Source organism: Trematomus bernacchii, unplaced genomic scaffold (genome assembly GCF_902827165.1).
Source record: "Trematomus bernacchii unplaced genomic scaffold, fTreBer1.1, whole genome shotgun sequence".
NCBI classification, from domain to species: Eukaryota; Metazoa; Chordata; class Actinopteri; order Perciformes; family Nototheniidae; genus Trematomus; species Trematomus bernacchii.
This window is the reverse complement of record NW_022987720.1, coordinates 11003787-11024485: the sequence shown is the minus strand read 5'-3', so window position 1 is coordinate 11024485 and position 20699 is coordinate 11003787. Positions and strand designations below refer to the sequence as shown.

At 38.5% G+C, this 20699-nt stretch overlaps 1 protein-coding gene across 1 annotated transcript; it reads right to left on the bottom strand.

The window, feature by feature from the left end:
* Positions 1–621: 621 nt before the first annotated feature.
* igfals (insulin-like growth factor binding protein, acid labile subunit) lies at positions 622–3835 on the bottom strand. Its single transcript, XM_034144091.1, has 2 exons — positions 3750–3835; positions 622–3644 (listed from the first exon to the last, which is right to left on the bottom strand). The coding sequence occupies exon 2, from the start codon at positions 3637–3639 to the stop codon at positions 1912–1914; it is 1728 nt and encodes a 575-aa protein (XP_033999982.1). The 5' UTR covers positions 3640–3644; positions 3750–3835; the 3' UTR covers positions 622–1911.
* Positions 3836–20699: the final 16864 nt, after the last annotated feature.

Below are 20699 nucleotides of genomic sequence, written 5' to 3'. Positions count from 1 at the left end.
TGTCGTAATTAACCAACTTAGATAGATATATAGATAGATATATAGATAGATAGATAGATAGATAGATAGATAGATAGATAGATAGATAGATAGATAGATAGATAGATAGATAGATAGATAGATAGATAGATAGATAGATAGATAGAAATGTTGGGTGAAGGTTGTGTACAGTATTCTGCGCTTATGTAGTGCAAGTGCAACGTTGTATTCTATATCAGTAAATGCAGTGTACACACATGCTCGCATTCTGGCTTGTAAACTGCAATTTCAGTGTTGTACTGAAATAATTCGTGCACCTGGCAAGCTAGCTCATTAGCTAGCTAGCTAACTACTGTGCTATATAATGCAGGTGCTGCATCGACCAGGACGAGCCAGTTGTTAGACTGAAAGGTAAGTCTACACATATTCTGTTCATATTCAGTTCATATTCAGATGCATGCTTTCAGGTCATAGTGATATCTATATTTTTTCCTGTGAAACTTTAACATTTTACTTTTGTTGTATGACTGACATTGTGCTGTGTATCAGTGTTGTTGTAGTTGGGTTCTGTGGTTTAGCTAATCCGTCCCCTGATGAACTTTAAATTAAGCATGTTCAAATACACAAATGTACACAAATACACAAGTTTAAAAATATTTATTGCACTTTCAGGCAAATTTTCCAATAGTGTATTTCTTTTTAAAGTGACAAAACATGTTTATTTACTAAACTAAGTAATACACAGTTCTTGATATTTAAAGCTGGAGCCTTCAGATATTTCCTACTGCCTGACATTTTTGCTAATTGTTTTTATCTTAATGGGTTAAACTTAAAATGCAGTTTTGGTGCTCTTAGTTTTATGTAAATGTACCTATGTTTTCAAATCAGGCTTACATTTGTTTTGACCTGTTATCCAGATTGTTAATGTCTCAAAATACTCATGAGAAACACGAAGAAGTGGGTTCAAGTGATATTTAAATATTTGAAAAATACATCCACCTATTTTGTTTAATATTGAGTGCAATTCCAATCTTCCTTTCTGTACAGTAGGTGAAATTGTACAAGTATTTTACATAGAATTACACATTCACCATTAATGAAGACAAATTTGCATTGTCTTTCCATTTAAAAAAAAATGAATAGCACCTGATAAATATTTTCAACCATTTTCTCTAAAGCACACTCAAACTCAAGGCCCGGGGGCCAAATCAGGCCCTTGGTGGATTTAATTTCGGCCCGCAGGATAATTTTTAATTACTATTAGATCTGGCCCGCCGGTATATTGCACGCACACCTTCACTCAATCCTGAGGATTTCCTCAGCTCAGAGCCTGACCCCAAACCTTGATGAACTTGCACCCAAGATGAGATGCCAAGTATCTGGCTTGAACTAGCATCACAGAGCAGCAAACTGAGTTTAATGGATGTTTCCTTGTGCACTTTCTTTCTTGAGACAACAGGGCATGTTTGGTTTTTTCTTTGAAGGAAATAGTTTTATTGAAGCTGTTGTTGGCCTGTGGAAAAATGTGATCATAAGAAATGACTCCGGAAAAGCTGCAGATAGAGCCATAAGAAATGAATGCAACTGATTATGTAATGTTTAATGTTGAAAAACAATAGGCAATAATTTAAGCTTTGTTAGTTCCAGGTTTAATATGTGCAATAAGTTCATTTCAATAAGTTTTGCAATAAACATTGAACCAGTCCGGCCCTCGACTAGTACCGATTTTTTTATTTTGGCCCACTGTGTATTTGAGTTTGACACCCCTGCTCTAAAGGCTACCATATATCTGTTAATAGTAAATGGTAAACAAAAACCTGAATCATGCATTAGCGTTGACATTACATTTTGATATCAGAAATGTTATGAGCATTGTTATATATATATTACAGAACATTAAACAATTCTCAAATCCAATCTGTGCATGTTTGTCTAGCAACCTTGGAAGAGTTCACTGTCAATATCCCGCAGGTCCTGACCAGCTAGACGTGGTGGGCCAATGCATGTTATGTTGTTGTATATGGTGATAGTTGAGTCAGGCTCTTCTCCCTCTGCATGGGTCTCCACTTGCCGAGGTATCACCAACGGACTCTGTAAGCTGTAATTTCTCAGTGGGAGGGCACTGCAGTCACATTTCCACCGGTTTCCGGAAAGCAAAAGTTTTTCCATACTCTCTGGAAAATCAGGGACCATACTTGTCAAGCTATTAGCTCTCAGGTCCAGATAGCGCAGCCTTGGGAGTATCTGCTTTGTGCCATTTTGCAGAAACTGTCGACATTCATTGTTGGATAACAGCAAGTACTCCAAATTCCTTAGGCCGGAGAATGTAGGGGATGTGAAAGCGTCCAATTTGTTAAAACTCAAGTCCAGTCCCAATAGGCCCACCAGGTCCACAAAGCTCTGGTGTTCCACAACAGAGATGTTATTGTGCTGCAAGAAAAGCCTCCGTAAACCAGACAGTCCAGTGAAAGCTTGCCCTGTGACCCTTGCTAGGCAACCTCTGTCCAGATGAAGACTATGAAGCTTAGACAGACCTTTGAACATTTGGTCGGGTAGACTTTGGAAGCAGCTTCCAGAAAGGTTGATGACAGCCACGTGAGAGAGCCCTGTGAAACTACCCACTTGTGCCTCCTGCACTTGGTTGTGCTCTAGCTCTAGGACCTCCAGATGACCCAGCCCTTCAAAGATCCTTTCCCCCAGGGCTCGGATCTTGTTGTAGCTGAGGCGTAGCTCTTCTAAGTACTGCAGATCCCGGAAAGTCCTGGGCCGAATTCCAGTGATTGAGTTATTGGAAAGCCGCAGTACATGGAGACTGTGCAGGCCCAAGAAAGTGTCGTCATGGAGCGAAGTCAGTCTGTTGTTTGTGATATCCATCCATCTCAGTGACTTCATGCCTACAAAGGCTCTGGGGGCCACCGTCACAATCTGATTCTGGGCTAGGTAGAGCTTTTGGAGTTTAGTGAGTTTAACAAATACATTGGCTTTGATAACCTTGAGGTGATTTCCAGTCAGATCCAATTCTTTAAGCTCGGCAAGATTTGTGAAAAGCTGTGGCTGTAAGTAGGCGAGTCGGTTCCCTGCGAGAACGAGCTCCCGTAGACCTTGCAGGTCCTGGAAAACTGTCTCAGGTAAAACTGCTAATGAGTTCCACCCTAGGTTGAGAAGCCACATGTGTGAGAGTCCAGCAAACAGTCTTTCTTCAATACGAGACAGTTGGTTGTTATGCAGACTAATTGAGGCAAGGTTGAGCGTATTCTGGAAGATCGTACCTGGTAACGCACGGAGGCGATTCCGCTCGAGGTGAACGTGCGCTAGCGACCCAAGTCCTTTGAAAGCCTGAGGGTCAAGAGTCTGCAGCTCTCCACTCTGCAGATTCAAAAAGTCCAGGCTAGAAAGATCCTTAAAAGACGCTGCTGCGAGGGATGTGAACAGGTTGCCGTCCAGCCAGAGGGAATGAGTGGTGGGGGGAATGTCAGACGGGGTTTGTGTGAAGTTCCGAGCACTGCAGTACATGTTGAGCTCCAAGCTGTAGGCATCATGCAGACAAGTGCATCCCTTAGAACACGGCTCTTCAAACACTGTGTCCCCAGCGGTGTCTGGGTCTGGCAACACCAGTGATGTCCCCAATACCCACAACACCAACAGCACAATGGTTTGCATAGCAGCTGTGGATAGAAAGATAACATCAAAATATAAATACTCAGTTCACTGCAGAATACAAAATTCCCAAAACTCTCATTTGAATATATTGGTTCTGTGGATTGACTTACCCTATATGTGAGAGGTCTTGATTTAAGGTGTACAGGCAGTGAAACACTGGATGACTGAACCTTATGCAATAGCTTGTATGCTGAATGGAAAACCTTCCAATCCCAGTTTTTAAGGGGGGCTGCTGAATATGTAACATTAACCCATCCCTGCCCATTAGACTTGTCTTGTATGTTTCCAGTAGTTGTTCATGTACAGAGTTTATTCAAGTAGTTCGTTTTTTTTACCACCAACATCACAGTTGATAGTTTATTTGCAATAATCAATACCCTTTATGTTTATAATACAGTCAAAAGACAATAATGTACTTTCCATTGCCTTAGTAAGGTGTTAACCATACTTAGTTAAGAACTAATAACTAATTTTTTGATGTACATAAATCTAAATGTTCTTATAATATAATAATATCTCTATAAAAATCTCACTCTTACTGTATTGTCATCTTAATAAAGGTTTCTGTGGCCTTTGGTGTTTACTAAAGTCAGGGTCCAGTCACTGAGTGCATTTGCTGTAGATTTAAACTGATTTACAGATATGGGGTAGGGATACGATGAACCCAGTGCACTATGCCTTTGACTCAATTCATTAGGTTTTATTCTTAACCCTTAGAGTATCTTTGTAATTACATTTTTTTATCATTTCATATTCCAGCTATTCCTCAAAAAACATGTTTTGGATATCATGCCATTCAAATTTTAAATTTAAATTTTAAGAAATTGTAGTTTTTGTATTACTACCCCAAGCTTCCATGGGTCTTTTTTGACCCGGTGAGGTGGTTTTCTTGAAGTATCTTTGTAATTACATTTTTTTATCATTTCATATTCCAGCTATTCCTCAAAAAACATGTTTTGGATATCATGCCATTCACATTTTAAATTGACATTTTAAGAAATTGTAGTTTTTGTATTACTACCCCAAGCTTCCATAAGTGGGTCAAAAATGACATGCATTCATTTTCTATGGAATTTCGTTTTTCTGTCTAAAATTATAAATAGTGAAAACTTAAATATAAAATATTTCTAGTGTGAACCAAAATATAATACTAAATATTATACAAGTGATTTTTCTTAACCAAAATGACCAAAATGGCATAAAAACACATATTATTCTAATACGGGTCCTTTTTGACTCACTTATGGAAGAGTGTATAGGGTCCAGTCACTCGTGCATCTAAGGGTTAATACTTGACCTTTAATCAGGTACTTTTGAGGAGGCGTAGGAAGCTATAGTTCCCTTCTCACCTCAAACTTGGTGAGTGTACTACTACTGTATATCTGTTATTAAATATTGTTGGCTATTTAACCACCGCCTACCGCCTACCTCCTTGATATATTTGAATAAAATATACAAAAGTAAGCACCTGTTGGCACAGTCACAACAGCTGTATGTATAGTACCTGATATATACTCTAACGGCAGTTTCATTCACTTATTTGAGAGGGCAGGATGAGGTCAGTTCCAGAAGTCCATTTCCTAATCACAGCTATGATTATAATGACTAACTTTCTGTTTACTCGTTTTCTTGGTATCTAAGTTACAACCATGAACTGGTCATGCTCTAAAGGACAACCGAATCCAGATAACACTGCGTGCTTGCACATGCATTTCATTGATCCACTTGCCAACACCGGATCATTACACCATAAAGAAAAATCATCATGTTGTATATGATCTAAAGATTTCAAATGTCTTCAAATCAAGTCCTCTTCCGCAGTGATAAGTAGGTGAAATGATATCAAGTAGGGAGGTTACTTGATGCAACCACTTTGCCTCTGGTAGTTGCATGGTTACACTCAGTAGATAAACTGGCACAATGTTTCAAATAATTTAGATTTTGTAATTGAGTTATGTTGAACAGATTTATATAAATAAATAAAGGTGGCATACATAGTGATTTTCAACCATCTTCTATATCCCATAAGCATTCATTTGAATATTATTTTCATTAGATTAATTTATGTTGCATACCAAAAATAATAATATGTCAAATATTTGTAATGGCTTGTGAAATTAGCAATCCCTGCAGCCTTTTTAACATGTGCATGCTCTTCCAACTAATCAATCACTGATCCTAAAGAAACTTGTGATGTATTCTGAGAAAAAGGAGGAGACTAATGATTTCTTATTTGTATTTCTCTTGCCAGTAGAGAGCACTGCGGCTCTGTTGCCACATCTACAGCTGGGTCTGCTGTCTGTCTGTGAAGGGCTTTCTTAGCCTTCCAATAGACATGTTATTTTAAAATGCTAAATAGAGTATGACCACAATGAAGCAGATTATTTAAAAAATAATTGGTGTGTTCAGTATTATCGCATTGTCACTCTCATTTTTCGTTGTGTCTTGGGCAAAGCACCAATATATCAACAATATCAAAGGGGGTTTCGCTGTTATTGTTTCATATAATTAGGGCTTGGCAATATGTTGATATCTTGAGACTAGATATTGTCTTAGATTTTGTGATATTGTAAAAAGTGTTTTATTTTTTTCTGGTTAAAAGGCTGCATTACATTAAATTGATTTAATTTCCCTTTTTTCCTTATTTTATATTTCCCCATTAAAACAACATTACTGATGATAATGAGGTGTTTAGTCTAAAATATAACAGAGCATGAATATAAGTATTGTTTTTTAAAACAGGTAAGCAAAACACTGTAGGCCCAGTCTAACAATCGGCCCTAGTGATTTTTTTTTCATGATTGTTGTTCTCCCAACAAACACCTCTAATGGGCTCTTTCTCCGGATCTCAATCAGACACAGAGGCTTCCAGGTCCTGTCAGCTGCTGTGTTCTTCCTGAGTGGAGGAGAGGAGTGTTAATAGTGCGCAGCAGAGCTTGCCGCTGCGCCTGTAAATGTTTGACTCAGCTGTGCCTTTTGCTTCTGGAAGGATAATTTCTTCAAATGACTCTACAGTAGATAAGCACTATGCCTCCTCAGCGGTGGAGAACAGGCCTGAAAGGAATGATGTCGTTTAAATTGGATGGAAGCATGCTGATCAGGAGAGAAACCCATCATAATGGGTCTCTCACTCTACCGCTGTGCAAATGAATGTCAGAGAACTTTTGACATGAAATGACAAGACAGCAGAGTAAAATCTTTTAAAATGCATTAGAACATAAACTGTAACTCCAGAATAGTCCAGTGGAAGCTGTTGGCTCTGTTTGAGTCACTTTTAGTTCATATTTTTTCTTTTGACAGGCATGTGTTATTATTGTCTGTCAACCCCAAATGCTGAAAGTTTGGTTTTTAAGTGCTGTTTGTCAAGTGTACTTAATTTGTTGTACATTATAAATAAAAAAAACGAAGGTTGACAGATTGGGACAATTAGATATCCAATCTTTAGCTTCAACTTTAACTTAGTTCCCCAAGAGGCACATTTGTCTCACAGCCAGGTACAACACACACTGAAACATAAAAAAAAACCATTGAAACCGGTGTTCGAGATATCTATCAAAAAACAAACAAAAAGGTGGAGGTTCAAATTTGTCAGTTGACAAACATAGCCTAAAAAAGTATGACTCATTATGTATGACTACTTGTTTTTTTGTTTGCTTTGAGTCGTTGTCTTGGCAGCCCCCCCAAGTATTTGTACACATTGTATGATCCGAGCTGAAATACAGAAATAAAATAGTGAAAGAGACATAATGATGCAAGCAAAATCCAGGAATAAAAACCAGTTATGCGTATAAATAAGAATAATATAAAACATAGTGTAAAATGAAATACTGTACAGTAGAATAAATACTGTCAAACAAAAAACACTGTAAAACCAAAACTAAACTAAAAAGATAAAAAGCCAGCATCTGAATACAGTCCACTGAACCATGGGAAGAGCTAGGTCTTTTATTTACAATATCATAAAGCAGTAGATTTCTCCTCCTGGGTTACTGCAGGGGTTATTCAAAAATGTTAGTCTCATCTGTTGCACATAACATGGTGCACACAGCTGTCATAAATGACTTTCTTGCCCCTGCTCTGTCGCTTTAACCAAGACCCTTTCTTAGTGAGATGTGTATTCCACATTAAAGGCTCGAGCCATTCTTTATTTTTCTATTAACCACGGTGAGATGTTAATTGATCTAAATTGTTTTATTTGTCTCTTCCCAGACCTAATATTGGATAGATAATTGACCCAGAACAATCCAGCTTCCTCAACCCTGTGAACTACGGTTGGTTGTATATTTAATCTTCAAAAATACACCAACTTTCCTTTGTAATAAATGACAGCAGGCTCAGTCAACACTGCCACCCACTGGAAGATTGTCGGACTGTTACACCTTCACACTAATAATTGATAACCGAACAAAGAGAAACATGTCCTGGTTGAAAAAGAGCGCTTTTAAACACAGTTCCTCAGTGGCCTCTCACCCAGGGAGGTGATGGAGGTTCAGCGCTGCTTCGTCAGTCCTTTGACAGCCAAAGACCCGGACACCCCTGCAATGGCTATTAATATCACTCAGCGCTCACAGTCATCTGCTGCTTTCTGCCAGGAGAGAGAATCCCTCGGCTTTGTCTCGACAACTGCTAAGTGCCGGAACTCAGCCACCGTTTCTTAATTGATTGTGATCCCTGTGACTGGAGCAGATCATTGAAGCTGATGAGCCAATTAGGCATTTAAATGGCAGTTCGAAGTGTGAGCCACATGATGAAAAAAACATGAAAACTATTTTAACAACACCTCTGAAATAAATGTGTTTAAACATGTTGTGAACATGATGATTACCTGTAATGTCTAAAAAGCTCCGTTTATGTGACGTAGTGGCTTTGACTTTACAATGTATTATACATAAAGTATCATTCCTTTAATGAATGAAAAGATACTTACAAATACAGAAATGCTTAAGAAATATTTTCTTAAATGTTAAAGGGGAATACATTTGAACTTTGTTTTTAAACTTTGTTTTGTTATGCCGAATATACTTCATTTACAAATAATAATATTGCACCATTACAAAGCCAGGTAAATGTTCTATTTTTATTTTATTTTTTTTAAATATAATTTTTCTTACCCACTTTGCTAACCTTTCATATGCATACAGATGGAGCATCTTATTTCAGACAGTTTGAAACGCGAGGGTCGTGATTGGCTCGTGCACGGTCCGTGATCGGCCCGTGATCGGTTCGTGATGAAGAGCCGGCCCCCAGTCTGACTTGATACCGCCCCCGTGATAAATACATTTAATTATTGTGAAGCCAGCTGCAATGGATCATTGATCCACCAGGGGGTGCAGTGGGGTTCCACACTGGAGCTCATGTGAAATCAACTTCGATACAGTAAGCTGGATGTACAGTATGTCTGGTACTAATGTATAGCGGATCTTTGTTAAGATCCATGTCACGGATAGGATCATAGTCTGTGCTAAATAAGACATGTAATCATTTACAAAACATCACCATGTTGTTATTTAACAAAATAATGACTAAGTTTAGTCGAAAAAAACGAACGAGAGGAAATGCAGCCGGCTATCCCAATTTTTAATCCTAATTTAATCATCATCTTCACCACGATCATTTTCATCATGAAATCACTGACAAATATGAATATTCTGTATTCAACTTCATTGAAACGATCAGGATCCCTGGGTGTTATTTTTCCCCACAATGACCAAGTCGCTGCAAATTAGCCCGTTTATTACATGGCCACATTCTCAACAAAGTATCGACATGACTCCCAATCTTAATTGAAATGCTTTTATGGATTTAGAAAATGTTTTTATTGATTTAAAAAATAGTTGTATGTATTGATTTAAATTGACATGCATCCGCTAAGAGAAATAGTCACGAGACACTTGACACAGTGGCTTTAGGCAAAGCAGAAAAAGAACACTCAAACCGAGAGATGAGTTATTATTACAACGTGACTTCACTATTATTTAACAACTGTTTTTATTGAGTTCTTTTATTTGGGGTTAAGTATAGGTGAATTGCACTAATGTGGGAAGATCGTGATGTCTCCTCCGATCTGCTTTATGATCTTCTTTCTCCCGCTGTGTAGATTGGGGGACCGCCGTCCTCTGTCTTCAATGTTCGACATCGCGTGAAACAGAGGATTTCGACATTCTGTATTCATTGCTTACTTCCTTAAACCTTTTCTCCTCCTTATCTCTTTCATTACTTTTTATTTAATGCTTTATAACAGCTGTAATAGTTCGTTTAGAAATCCTAGAAACACTTTTACGGCAGCTCTCATTTACGGTAACTCCTTCTGACGTCATAGCTACCCACGTATAATATATAAACAAAGTCTTGGCTTTCAGAATATGAAACTTTTATTTCCAAAATCACACGATAAATACATTTGTGAAGCTTGTAAAGGGAAGATGACAGGCACCTCTCACTCGCAATCTGCTCCTCCGCAGCGCCGCCCCCTCCCTCCGGCTGAAATTATGAATGTACAGTAAGGCATATAGTAATCATAGATAACACGGCAGGGTCCGTTACAGTTTGTTTTCATCTGATTTCAAATAAACAAAGTCTTGGCTTTCAGAATATTAAACTTGTTTCGGCAAATTCAGATGATAAATACAACTATGAAGCTTGTAACGGCATAATTACAAGCGGAGAACGGAGTAATTTAACGTTACAGCAGGCATAACAACAGCCGGTGTTTATTTTATTATTATATATAGTCGTTATTCATTTGTTTTAAAGCTCAATAAGGAAGATTTAAACTTTCACACACGTTGACCGGCGAAAAACTCTGCCCGGTTCCCTCGGCCCCCACCACGTTGAATAAACAGAAGGCTGCTTTTGTGGAGGAAGTTACAGCGCTACGTACAGGCTCGGCATATGTACTGCAGCTTTTTCCAGCGGTATCCATAAATCTCTTAATTTTGACCTCAAAGTGCACCAGATTGATGCATTTAACTTCAATATAAAGAAAAACATTGTCTGTTGTAACAACAATAACATTATAAATAGTAACATAGCTGAACATGGTATTGCACATTTAGCTTTCAGTGTTACTGACCTGAGATGTTTTTATTACATGAATTAAGGTGACAGAGGCTTTTTAACATAGACTTTTCAGTGTCCCACATACCGTTCACCATCCCCCACCCCCCTACTGTATGTTGATTTTTGACTTTGTTTGCCTACATGTAAATGGGTGGCATTTAGTACCTACCCCCCTCTGAGTGAATACCTGCTTAGCTACTTGGCACTAAGTACAGATATGTCTACCCTTTCTTCTTAGAGTTAGCCAAGAGGCTATTTTTCATCTGTAGTTAGTTAGATTTTAAAAGTCAATCTAAAACACATTTCATTTTAAACAAGTAAATACAATACATTTAAAACATGCAACATACACTGTAAACAAAATCTGTAATCTAGGCAGTAAATTGTTGTATTACCCACAGTCATTTACTTTGAATTTGTAATACAGTGTGATACTGTACATTATGCTGCACTGTGGGAATATTATCCTTAGGCGGGAAATGTATGTAAGCTGGAGTCTGAAATAAGCTAAAAATATGTATTTCTTAATAAACTAAATAGGCCACCATTGGTAGCAGTTCTCATTATATACTTCTCAGTAACTGCTCCCCTTAAATTAAATGTATTCTGTAGATTTTGGGGATTCATTAATGCATTTATTGCCATCACCATGCTTTTTCAAGACTCTTTTAAATTCTATCATTTTATAGGCCTATTTAAGTTTCACTTTTCTGAAAATAACAAAGCAGGGTTGAGGAAATATTCCCAACTGCATCTTCAAAAGTAATCCAAATAGCTACATCAGCATCTAGCAAATGAAAAGCTTTCTTTGTAGACACACAGATCAACTGTAGTGGCACAGTGTATATATATATGCTATATTTAGGGTCGATATGTGTTGAATTTACTTTAAAATAGCAGATCACTGTGACCGGATATAGTTTTTTCGGCTTAGTGAACGTGTGTCTCTTCCTCCGCGGCTCCTCCGTGCAGAGAGTTTGCAGCGGTGTGTGTCAGCAACGTGCAGTCAGGGGAGGCACGGATTGGCCGTCGGGAGAGTCGGCCAATCCCCCCCCCCCCCCCCCGTTGACAATTCACAAGCGTCTAACTCTCCCCCGTCGCACATTCTAACAGAGCCCCCCCACATATCAAATCCCAATTTAACCCCTGGCCTCTGGAGCAGAAATGAAAGAGTTTTAAAAATGTTTACGTTTTGGTAAGTTTTTAGGGAAATGTTGTAATATTGCAACGTTGGCCTTAGGTGGGAGCAGAATTTCTGTATTTCTACTCACATTGTCTGAATAAATATATTGAACAACTAAGGGTTAATTTGCAGAATTGGTTGCTTACTTAGCCCTATATCAGTATATAGCATGAATAATAATCACACATCACTCATATTTGTTATGAATAATCATTTATCATTTATTAAATAGTAAGTCGCTTTGGATAAAAGCGTCAGCTAAATGCAATTTATGAAAGCCTCACTCAGGGTTTTTTTACCAAGTGTTTTTATTGCTCTTGGGGCATTAAAAACAAGATTTTAACTTTAGTTTTTTATATAATATCTGCATTTTCTCTTGTGAAAAACTAAGTCTTAGTTTGGCCATAGTTATTTAATATATAAAGACTATATATTATTGAATTACAAGATTAGATATACTTAATTTGATCTAAAATATTGATGTGTTCAAATGCTCTTCTAAACAAAACTGAAAGTCCATGAAAGTTGTCTTCCTGTTTTTGTGAAGGAAGCGCCATCTCCTGGTTAAATCCTGAAATTGAAAATCTGGCAACGCCCTCTTGGAAAATAGTGGGAGGGCTTAACATTCCCAGATACTGGTCTTTGGCAGGTCTTAGGCAGGTAACTGGCAGGTAGTAGGCAGGAAGCAGTAAGCTGGAGTCTGAAATAAGATGCTCCATCTGTAGTTCTCATTTTGTAGGACATACATATATATACATTGGGCAGGTTTCCTTTTTATAAAACACCATTATCAAGGTCATGTGACTGTCACAGGAAAAGCCTTTTTTTTGTATATTCCCTCCATGAAACCACTTGAATTGTTTCTCTTTCTCCTCCACCCCTGTGAAGGTGCCCCCAGTGGATTCACCAACACCGACCACACTTTTGACTTTGCTGAATACCCTTGAGCACACCCATACACTGTCAGCCTGAAGAGGACAGGTGAGAGCCACTTCACACACTCAAACACACCAGAGGCTGTCTGAATTAGATTCCAGTTTTTAAATCAAGGAGGAGACCTGGATTCCATTCAGAGGGAGAAAGGGAAAGCAGTGGATGAAACTCCGAAAAGAATCCTCTTTTACAGTAGGTCTCTCATTCATTTATTCCTTTAGGCAAAATCAAATTGGAAGGAGTGATGTGTATCAGCTTGACAATATACAGCACAGTACAGTTATATATGTCACACGACCTTAGTAAGACGAGCAAACAATGTCTTCACTCTGCTCTTGACCCGTAAAAAAAGAAAGATATAGACCCACATGAGTAGGTTTACACATAAGGGACTGACATTCTCCTGTTGAGATGCTTCTTTAGTGAAAAACAGTCATGTGTATAGCTCTTGCACTTCATCTACATGTAATGATGAAAGGTGTACATTTCATTTTCCTGTGCAGCTGTGTCCAGGTAAAAAGAGTGATCTAATTTTAGAGGAAGTGTCATCCGCGTCTGCACAAATCTGGGCCAGACCAGGGACGCGTATAGACTCAGCTGAGGCAGTCAGTAAGGCTGCTGTCAAAGTCTGATGACATATTAGGAATCTGCATTGTGTGACGTGAGGTGTCAGGATCGTCTGCTTCTTTGCCAGGATGATGGAGGTTTGTTTGATGGAGTTTTAGTTGACTAAGTTGACAGCAGGTGTAGCTCGAGTTGCTCCTCAGAAGTAGTCTTTTTTTTTCCATTTCCGTTCGTCCTACATAGTAAGTCCATAAGAAAAACTAAATCCAGGATTGACTGCTTCGTTTACTCTTTAACATCAGGAAGCTTCTCCCAAAATAACAACAAAACATTACCTACCTTTACGTTTACTTGGTATGATGTATGACAGCTCTAAATGAGAGCGAAAAAGCCACCTTTCAAGACTCCTCTTGAGAAAAATACTAATTCTTCTCTGTGTTTGTCTCAAATATACACTGGATTTTATATTTATCCCTTGTGTAGCTTTTCAATAAAAAGTGTTAGCTATGTGTCTTGTTCTCATCTCCTCATACATTGATGGAAACACATTACAAATGAAAAACTGAAAAGTTTGTAAATTAAGCGACGTCAGTGGACTCATTTGACTGAAATTAGAAAGACACAAGGCAATATTCTTCATTACTTTCACAATAATACTGTGTAACCAATGTTATGGATAACCAAGTATCCTTTAGTCTATTTATTTCGTGTGTGGGCAGCATGGATTAAAAAACATGTTTTATAGTCCACTGTGGGCTGGGGAATTCCTCTAGTGGGATGTATCATGCCTTCTTTTGGCAATACTAACAACCAAAATGCCATTAATATGGAAAATAAATTCCTTTTTTATTTCTGTCCTTCAATGTTTATGTTTGTAAGTTTCTGTCTCATTTTGGTTTTCTAACCCAAGCAGCAAAGGACATGGACATTTTTCAAAACAAACATATAGAGACATGGGTCAAGTGCTTGCATTTATACAGTTTATTGAGGAATATATATTTGACGTTGTAAAGTAAATAGGCTACAGTCAGAGTTGCTACATTACTTCACAGGCCACTTGCCTCAAGAGAGGTCTTGTGCGTGCGTGAGTGTTTGAAAAAGCCAAGGGATGCAGGCTAAACAGCAGCAGGCAAACCAGAAACATCACCCCCTAGCTTTATCTCCATAGTGTACATTCCAGATATCGTGGATGCCAATCACTTCACTCTGCATTTAAAACTGATCATAGTACAGCCTCTGAAAGACGGGGATGTTGGTAATATTAGATGTAAATGATGCTCTTGATATCACATTTCTTAGTGAAAAATGAGTGCATTCACCATTTCACAGTTCCATAAATCAGGTGTTTCTCACCATGTCAGTTTTCTCGCTAACTCTATGCAGGTTTATTATGCCTCCTAACCATTAACATTCAAAATTAACTGTTTTTTTTTAAGGTGAAGGACACTGACAACTGAATAATAATTTAGTGGGAATGCTGATACAGCATTCCAACTATATGTTATGCTACGGACAATAAGTCCACCGACTTATTTTGGCCCTCTTCTCCTCCCACATTCAACATTGCAGAAACTCCGTTCATCAAAACGTTCAGCTCGGTCGGGAATCGCAGGCTATTACTTTTCTCATTCATAACTTTCATAATTCCAGAGATACATCCCATAATTCATCAAATGTTTAACATTTTAACTTTAACATTGCGCAGCTCCACACAGCTAGAGTGGAGCAAATCTTGAAATTTGCCTTCATACATTTTTTTTAAACTGCCATAATTCCCAAACCCTACATTCCTGAGACATAATTTTTCATGACAAACGTAGGAAAACATCTCGTAGCTTGAAAAATGACAAATAATTAAGCAAAAAATAATTAAACAAAATGCCTCTTGAGGGCATGAAGTGACAAAAACGTTCAACATGTCTCCATTAAAACCCATTGTAATTTCAGGCTGATATTTCCTCACAGCAGCAGCCGCACACCTTTAGTTCAACTGCCAAAAAGGCCACATTATTAACCCGAAAGTACACAAAAATTACACTTCAGATACTCAACTTCCTTGACATGCTTCACGTTTTGAAATTTCACAGATATCTGTTATTGTTCTTCCACAAAACGTTAACATGTAAGAGGTTCATCCCTCATTCAGAACAATGAAACCTTTGAAGTCTAGGCACCTCGTTAGCTCAACTATAAACACCTGTGCAATGGAACACGATGATGTCATCACTCCAACTGACATGCTCAGAGCAGCAGACTTCAGATAATGGTCGTGCCCTCAACAGCTCTACGTCAATTATGGGGTGTCATCATATGCCGTTCAAGAGAAGAGAGAGGGCGATCAAGAGTCAGTTCTAACTGTTCATTTTATTCTCTCTCTCTCTCTATCTTCCTCTTCCTCAATATCTTCCTCTTCCTCAATATCTTCCTCTTCCTCAATATCTTCCTCTCTCTCTCTCTCTCTCTCTCTCTCTCTTTCTCTCTCTCTCCATCAACGCATCTAACCGTATTATGGGGTGTCGTCAAATGCCGTTGCCATGGCGACAGACCACTCGCCATGAAGCACGATGTCGCTGTAAGTCCAATGGACACGGTCCGATCGACCCCCAAACTTCGCTTGTATATCACCAGTCCAGCCCTCAACAGCTCTACGTCAATTATGGGGTTTCTTCAAATGCCGTTGCCATGGCAACACAATGCTCGCCATGAAACACGGTTTTCTCATAACTTCAGTGAAAATGCTCCAAACGGCCCAAAACTTCACAGGTTTGGAAACGATGCAGCCATCAACGCATCTAACCGTATTATGGGGTGTCATCAAATGCCGTTGCCATGGCGACAGACCACTCGCCATGAAGCACGATGTCGCTGTAAGTCCAATGGACACGGTCCATACTGTACAAAGCACAGCCAGTCTGCAGGGAAATGTCAGGCAAATTATTTTGTTCTCGTTGCACCTCCTGTTACTAGATCTAAAAGCCATTTGCACCAAACACTTTATTCTATGTGTCATTGCAAGGTGAAATGGTTGGGTTTTATCAAGCTGAAGCCCAGGGCCCCAATTAATGGTGGAATATATGTGGATATAACTGTAGGTCAGTAAGAAGAAATAACGTTTGGGATATATAGGGGAATATATTTAATTGTTCCTTTGCCTAGACTGGAATTTTAGCCCACAGATATAACTTCAACAAGTTTGTATTTTAAAGTACTATTGAGTCTGTGTAAAATTGCTGAGCCTCAAACACTGATCAAAGCCACATATGTTTTTACTACAGCTTCCCAAACAAAGAAAATGTTTCCTAGTCAGTGAGAAAAAGCTTTAGAAATATTCTGAAGGCTGAAGGATTAGATTTGAATACATAGTGAGATCGGCCTAAACAACCACACTTTTTGTCAGATTTACTTTCCTTCAGATGAAGTTGCTCCCCGATCAGAATTGACTCGCCAATATATACATGAATTATTAAATAGTCCAGTGCTTTCTCTTTTGCTGTAAAACTGCCAACTGTGATGTTATTTTGGATAGATATAAAGCTGCTTCATTAGTGCTGCTTTTATTTGGGCTGTAATCATGACAGCTGGGAACATAACAATACAATGTCCTGAGTGATGTTCTTCAACTGAGTGGAGATATTGTCTTTTGTACATATTTCAGTTGCAGCCAGTTACATACTTGTGTTATGTTTGAACACTTAGGTAGAACCATATTTAACATTTTTGAGGGTGGTGGGGGCCAGAAATAATCAATATTATAAAAGAATAAATGCATATGGCGCCAGATTATGCCATTTTCTAGGCAAGATATGTTGTTACAGTAACAATAGCCCAATGAAGCTGCCATTTTGTGTTTGCATTACCTGAGGGTTTAACTAGCAATGATTGAATTATAAAATAAATGTACCCTTGTTGTGACATAGGTGATTGTATGTTCCGAAGTTATAAATCATTGGGTGTCAAATCCAAAAAAGTATGAAGTCCTGGGCCATGAAAGTTTCTGTGACTGCCAAAGCTTCTTTGGCATAGAAAAGGCAGTGTGTTCCTATGGTGCATTCACAAAAAGAGCTGCATTTTTATATGGTAGGCAGTCAGTTAGGTAGATTTGGTTTTGACGCCGCTGGTGTAAATCAATAGTATGCTAAATGTGTTATTGGATTTTAATACAACTTTTTTAAGTCTTCCTGAAAACAAGGTGTCTGGTGGTGTGACTAACCCTTTTATTTTGAAGGCTTTTCTGAGGATGGCCAAGTTAAGGTGATGGGCCACTTATGGAAAAGATGTTAAAGAAAGAAATTAGATAAAGTGGAGCAGCCAGTGTGAACGGACAAAGAGACTGAAAAATAACAAGCCTTGTCTGTGAGTTGATTGACATCATTCAGTGAATAGGATGAAGAGAGTGGCAGGAGAATGAAAGGAGAATGAAATGTATACATTATAAGACTGTTCTTTAAGTCCATACAGAAATCTGGCTCTTTAGTGTGCCTACTTACGTACCTAATGAAAGAACAAATACAAATGTTTGCAGAGTGTGAACAGGACGTAGAAGTAACACACAGGTAATACAATAAACCACGTGAACTACAATAAAACTGTAGCCTAGTATTTCATCTGAGGAACTCCTGTTCAAGCTTTATCTGATGCTCCCTTTGCTGCATTTCCTAGAATCATTTTGTACTTACATTAACTCTCATCTTCCATATTTGGTCAATTTGTGTTGCGGTGTGTTCAAGCAGTTACAGTATATAACTAGATTGTGGATTCACCATCTCAAACAGTAACTCCTTGTTGAGCTGTTCATTGAGAATTTGAGACACTCATTCACAATACAATACACTTTAGCACATACATTTGAGGCATTTGCATTATTTAAATAACACCAAGTAAAAGCTTGAAGAAGAATTATTTGTTATGATCTCACAAATGGAGCCGGAAAAGGTCTAACAAAGTTTGACCAAAGTTTTTATTAGATAATGCAAGTCGTGTTTAATATGGTGAAAATATTTCAGCCAAGTGGTTACAAACTCTATAAAAGTGAGAGTTTTGCAGCGATGACACTGTGAAGGTAATCAGAGTATCGCACACTTTTAACCAGGGAAAACAGCCTCCATCCTAAATAAACATGACCTTTGTTCCTGCTATGAGCAGAAGGAAAGACTTCCTAGTGTCTTTGTCTGCTGCGGAGTCATCTCTCTGAGGAGCTGAACATTTCTAATCTCTGTGTGCCTCCTTTCACAAACTCTCAGATTTTGCTCCAAGCTTCTCCGCTTGCCTTTGTGGCAGCACAGTGATCTGGGCTGTATAAATGTGCACGGACTTGGAGAATGGATTAATTTGGAGCATTGACAGCCTATTCTGGCCCTGCTGGTGTCTATTTATGTGGAGGAAATTTCTCCCTTATTAACAATCTATCTCGACTGCAGTACAGTGGAAATAATGACCATCGATGTCTTCACTACTTTAAAATTGGACATAGTTCCCTGTAGACTTCAGTTTTGTATTTGATTATTTTGTATTTTCGTTATATAAATACACCAGCATTACAATGTTTTTGTAGAGTATTTGTCAGTTATTTTGATAGTTATAAGTGGCAGAGTCCATGGAAGGCAATACCTTTAAACCTTGATTCTCCATTATATGTCTCTCAGTGAATATTAGAAATGTAAAGAGGAAAAAGTCCCAAACAACAGAATTATGAAACTGAACCTTAAATTACACATAAAGTACTATATGAACTCAAATGTAACATATCTTAACAGCAGTAATGGTCAATCGGGGAAAACCTTAAAATTCATAACAGCAGTTTTCCATTTAGATGCTGAAGTGTACCTCATTATTTCAGAAGCTCTTACTTTTCAGTGGAAGTGTCTCATTGGATTTGTATTGCAGTAATTCAATACACATAGATATTTTTGTTGAGTGTATGCATGAACAAAATCTAAGGCTGCTTGAATATTCTCAGATAGTCTTTAATCAACTGAAGTCATTTAGTTGCATCTGTACAATTGCCTTCATTTTGGTAGCTGTGGTTCTGTTGCAGTTTTCATAAACAATCCATATTTCATGGGGTAATTGTGTATATTTAAGTAATCTTTTGCTGATAAATCTACCCTGAGCCTCTTGGGGTCTCTGCTGAGTGAGTTGCTCTATTAGCGTGTGGTTGCTAAGATTGGTCAAGTTTGAAATGACTGGATATAGTGTTATAATCTAAGTGTTCATGGTATTTGTGGTGTAAATGAGGGTTGATGTGGTTGTTCAGAAAGGAGAATGGTTCTAAAAGGCTTTCATGGCACTACAAACTGTGAAGTTGGGGAAAATAGGACCCAAGTGCAGTAAAAATACAAAAAGGTTTGGTAACAAAAACCGAGCTTTATTAAAAAAAGCTGAAAACAGGAAAAACAAGAAACAAATTAACATAAACAAAACCGGGGAGCACAACAGACAGGAACAAACTTACGGACGGGAACAGGCAGGAGACATGGACAAGCATAGACGCCAGCGACGTGCAGTCAGTGGAGGCAGGGGAGGCAGAGCCTCACCTGTCATACTCCAATGTAACGGAAAAACAATTAAAGAAAAACTAAATAATAATAATAATAAAATGTCTCCACTGATCTTGTGTAAATGTGATTTCTGTATGATTCCAATCGCATTTTATAGTCAAAATCAGCAAATTTGCCGAGCTCCGCTACGGGAGCGATGAGAAGTGAGGCAGGGACGAGCACTGCCTCACGTAAGCCCACAGTAACTGGCTGGAGCGCGGGCACTAATTTAGCGCGGCCACTCATTTTGTGAGCGCGCTCAAGCCATTTACTGTGGGGTGAGGTGAGGCACAGATGAGCTCTGCCTCACTTCAGAATGCGTCACCCCACAGAAACTGGCTGGAAAGCGGGCCCTAAGCGCATGCCTGTTCCCATCTCACTGTAGGTCACCAATGTAATGTTTGTAGATCCCTTTATTACATTTATCCTCGCCATCCATAGTCTCTAAATAACTTATTTCACGTATATATGATATTTAGGCTCGCTGGTCTCATCGTACAACGGCAATGAAAAAAGCATCAGGAGAGGCAGCCATAACCTCTGCCGCACTGAAGGGGGCGCACGTGAGCCCACAGGTTCTTGTTGCTACTGTTATTCTACCGCAAACAACAAACTAGACTTTTGAAACTACAGGAAGATAAGGAGGACTTTTACAAAACAGTAATAGAGATTGTTGTCCAGAAGGATAGCATGGACTTATATTCATCTTCAAGTCAAGGTAAGACCACAACTGTAATGAAAATGGGATCTTGCTTAGAAAGAACAATCCAATATTTAGATTTTGG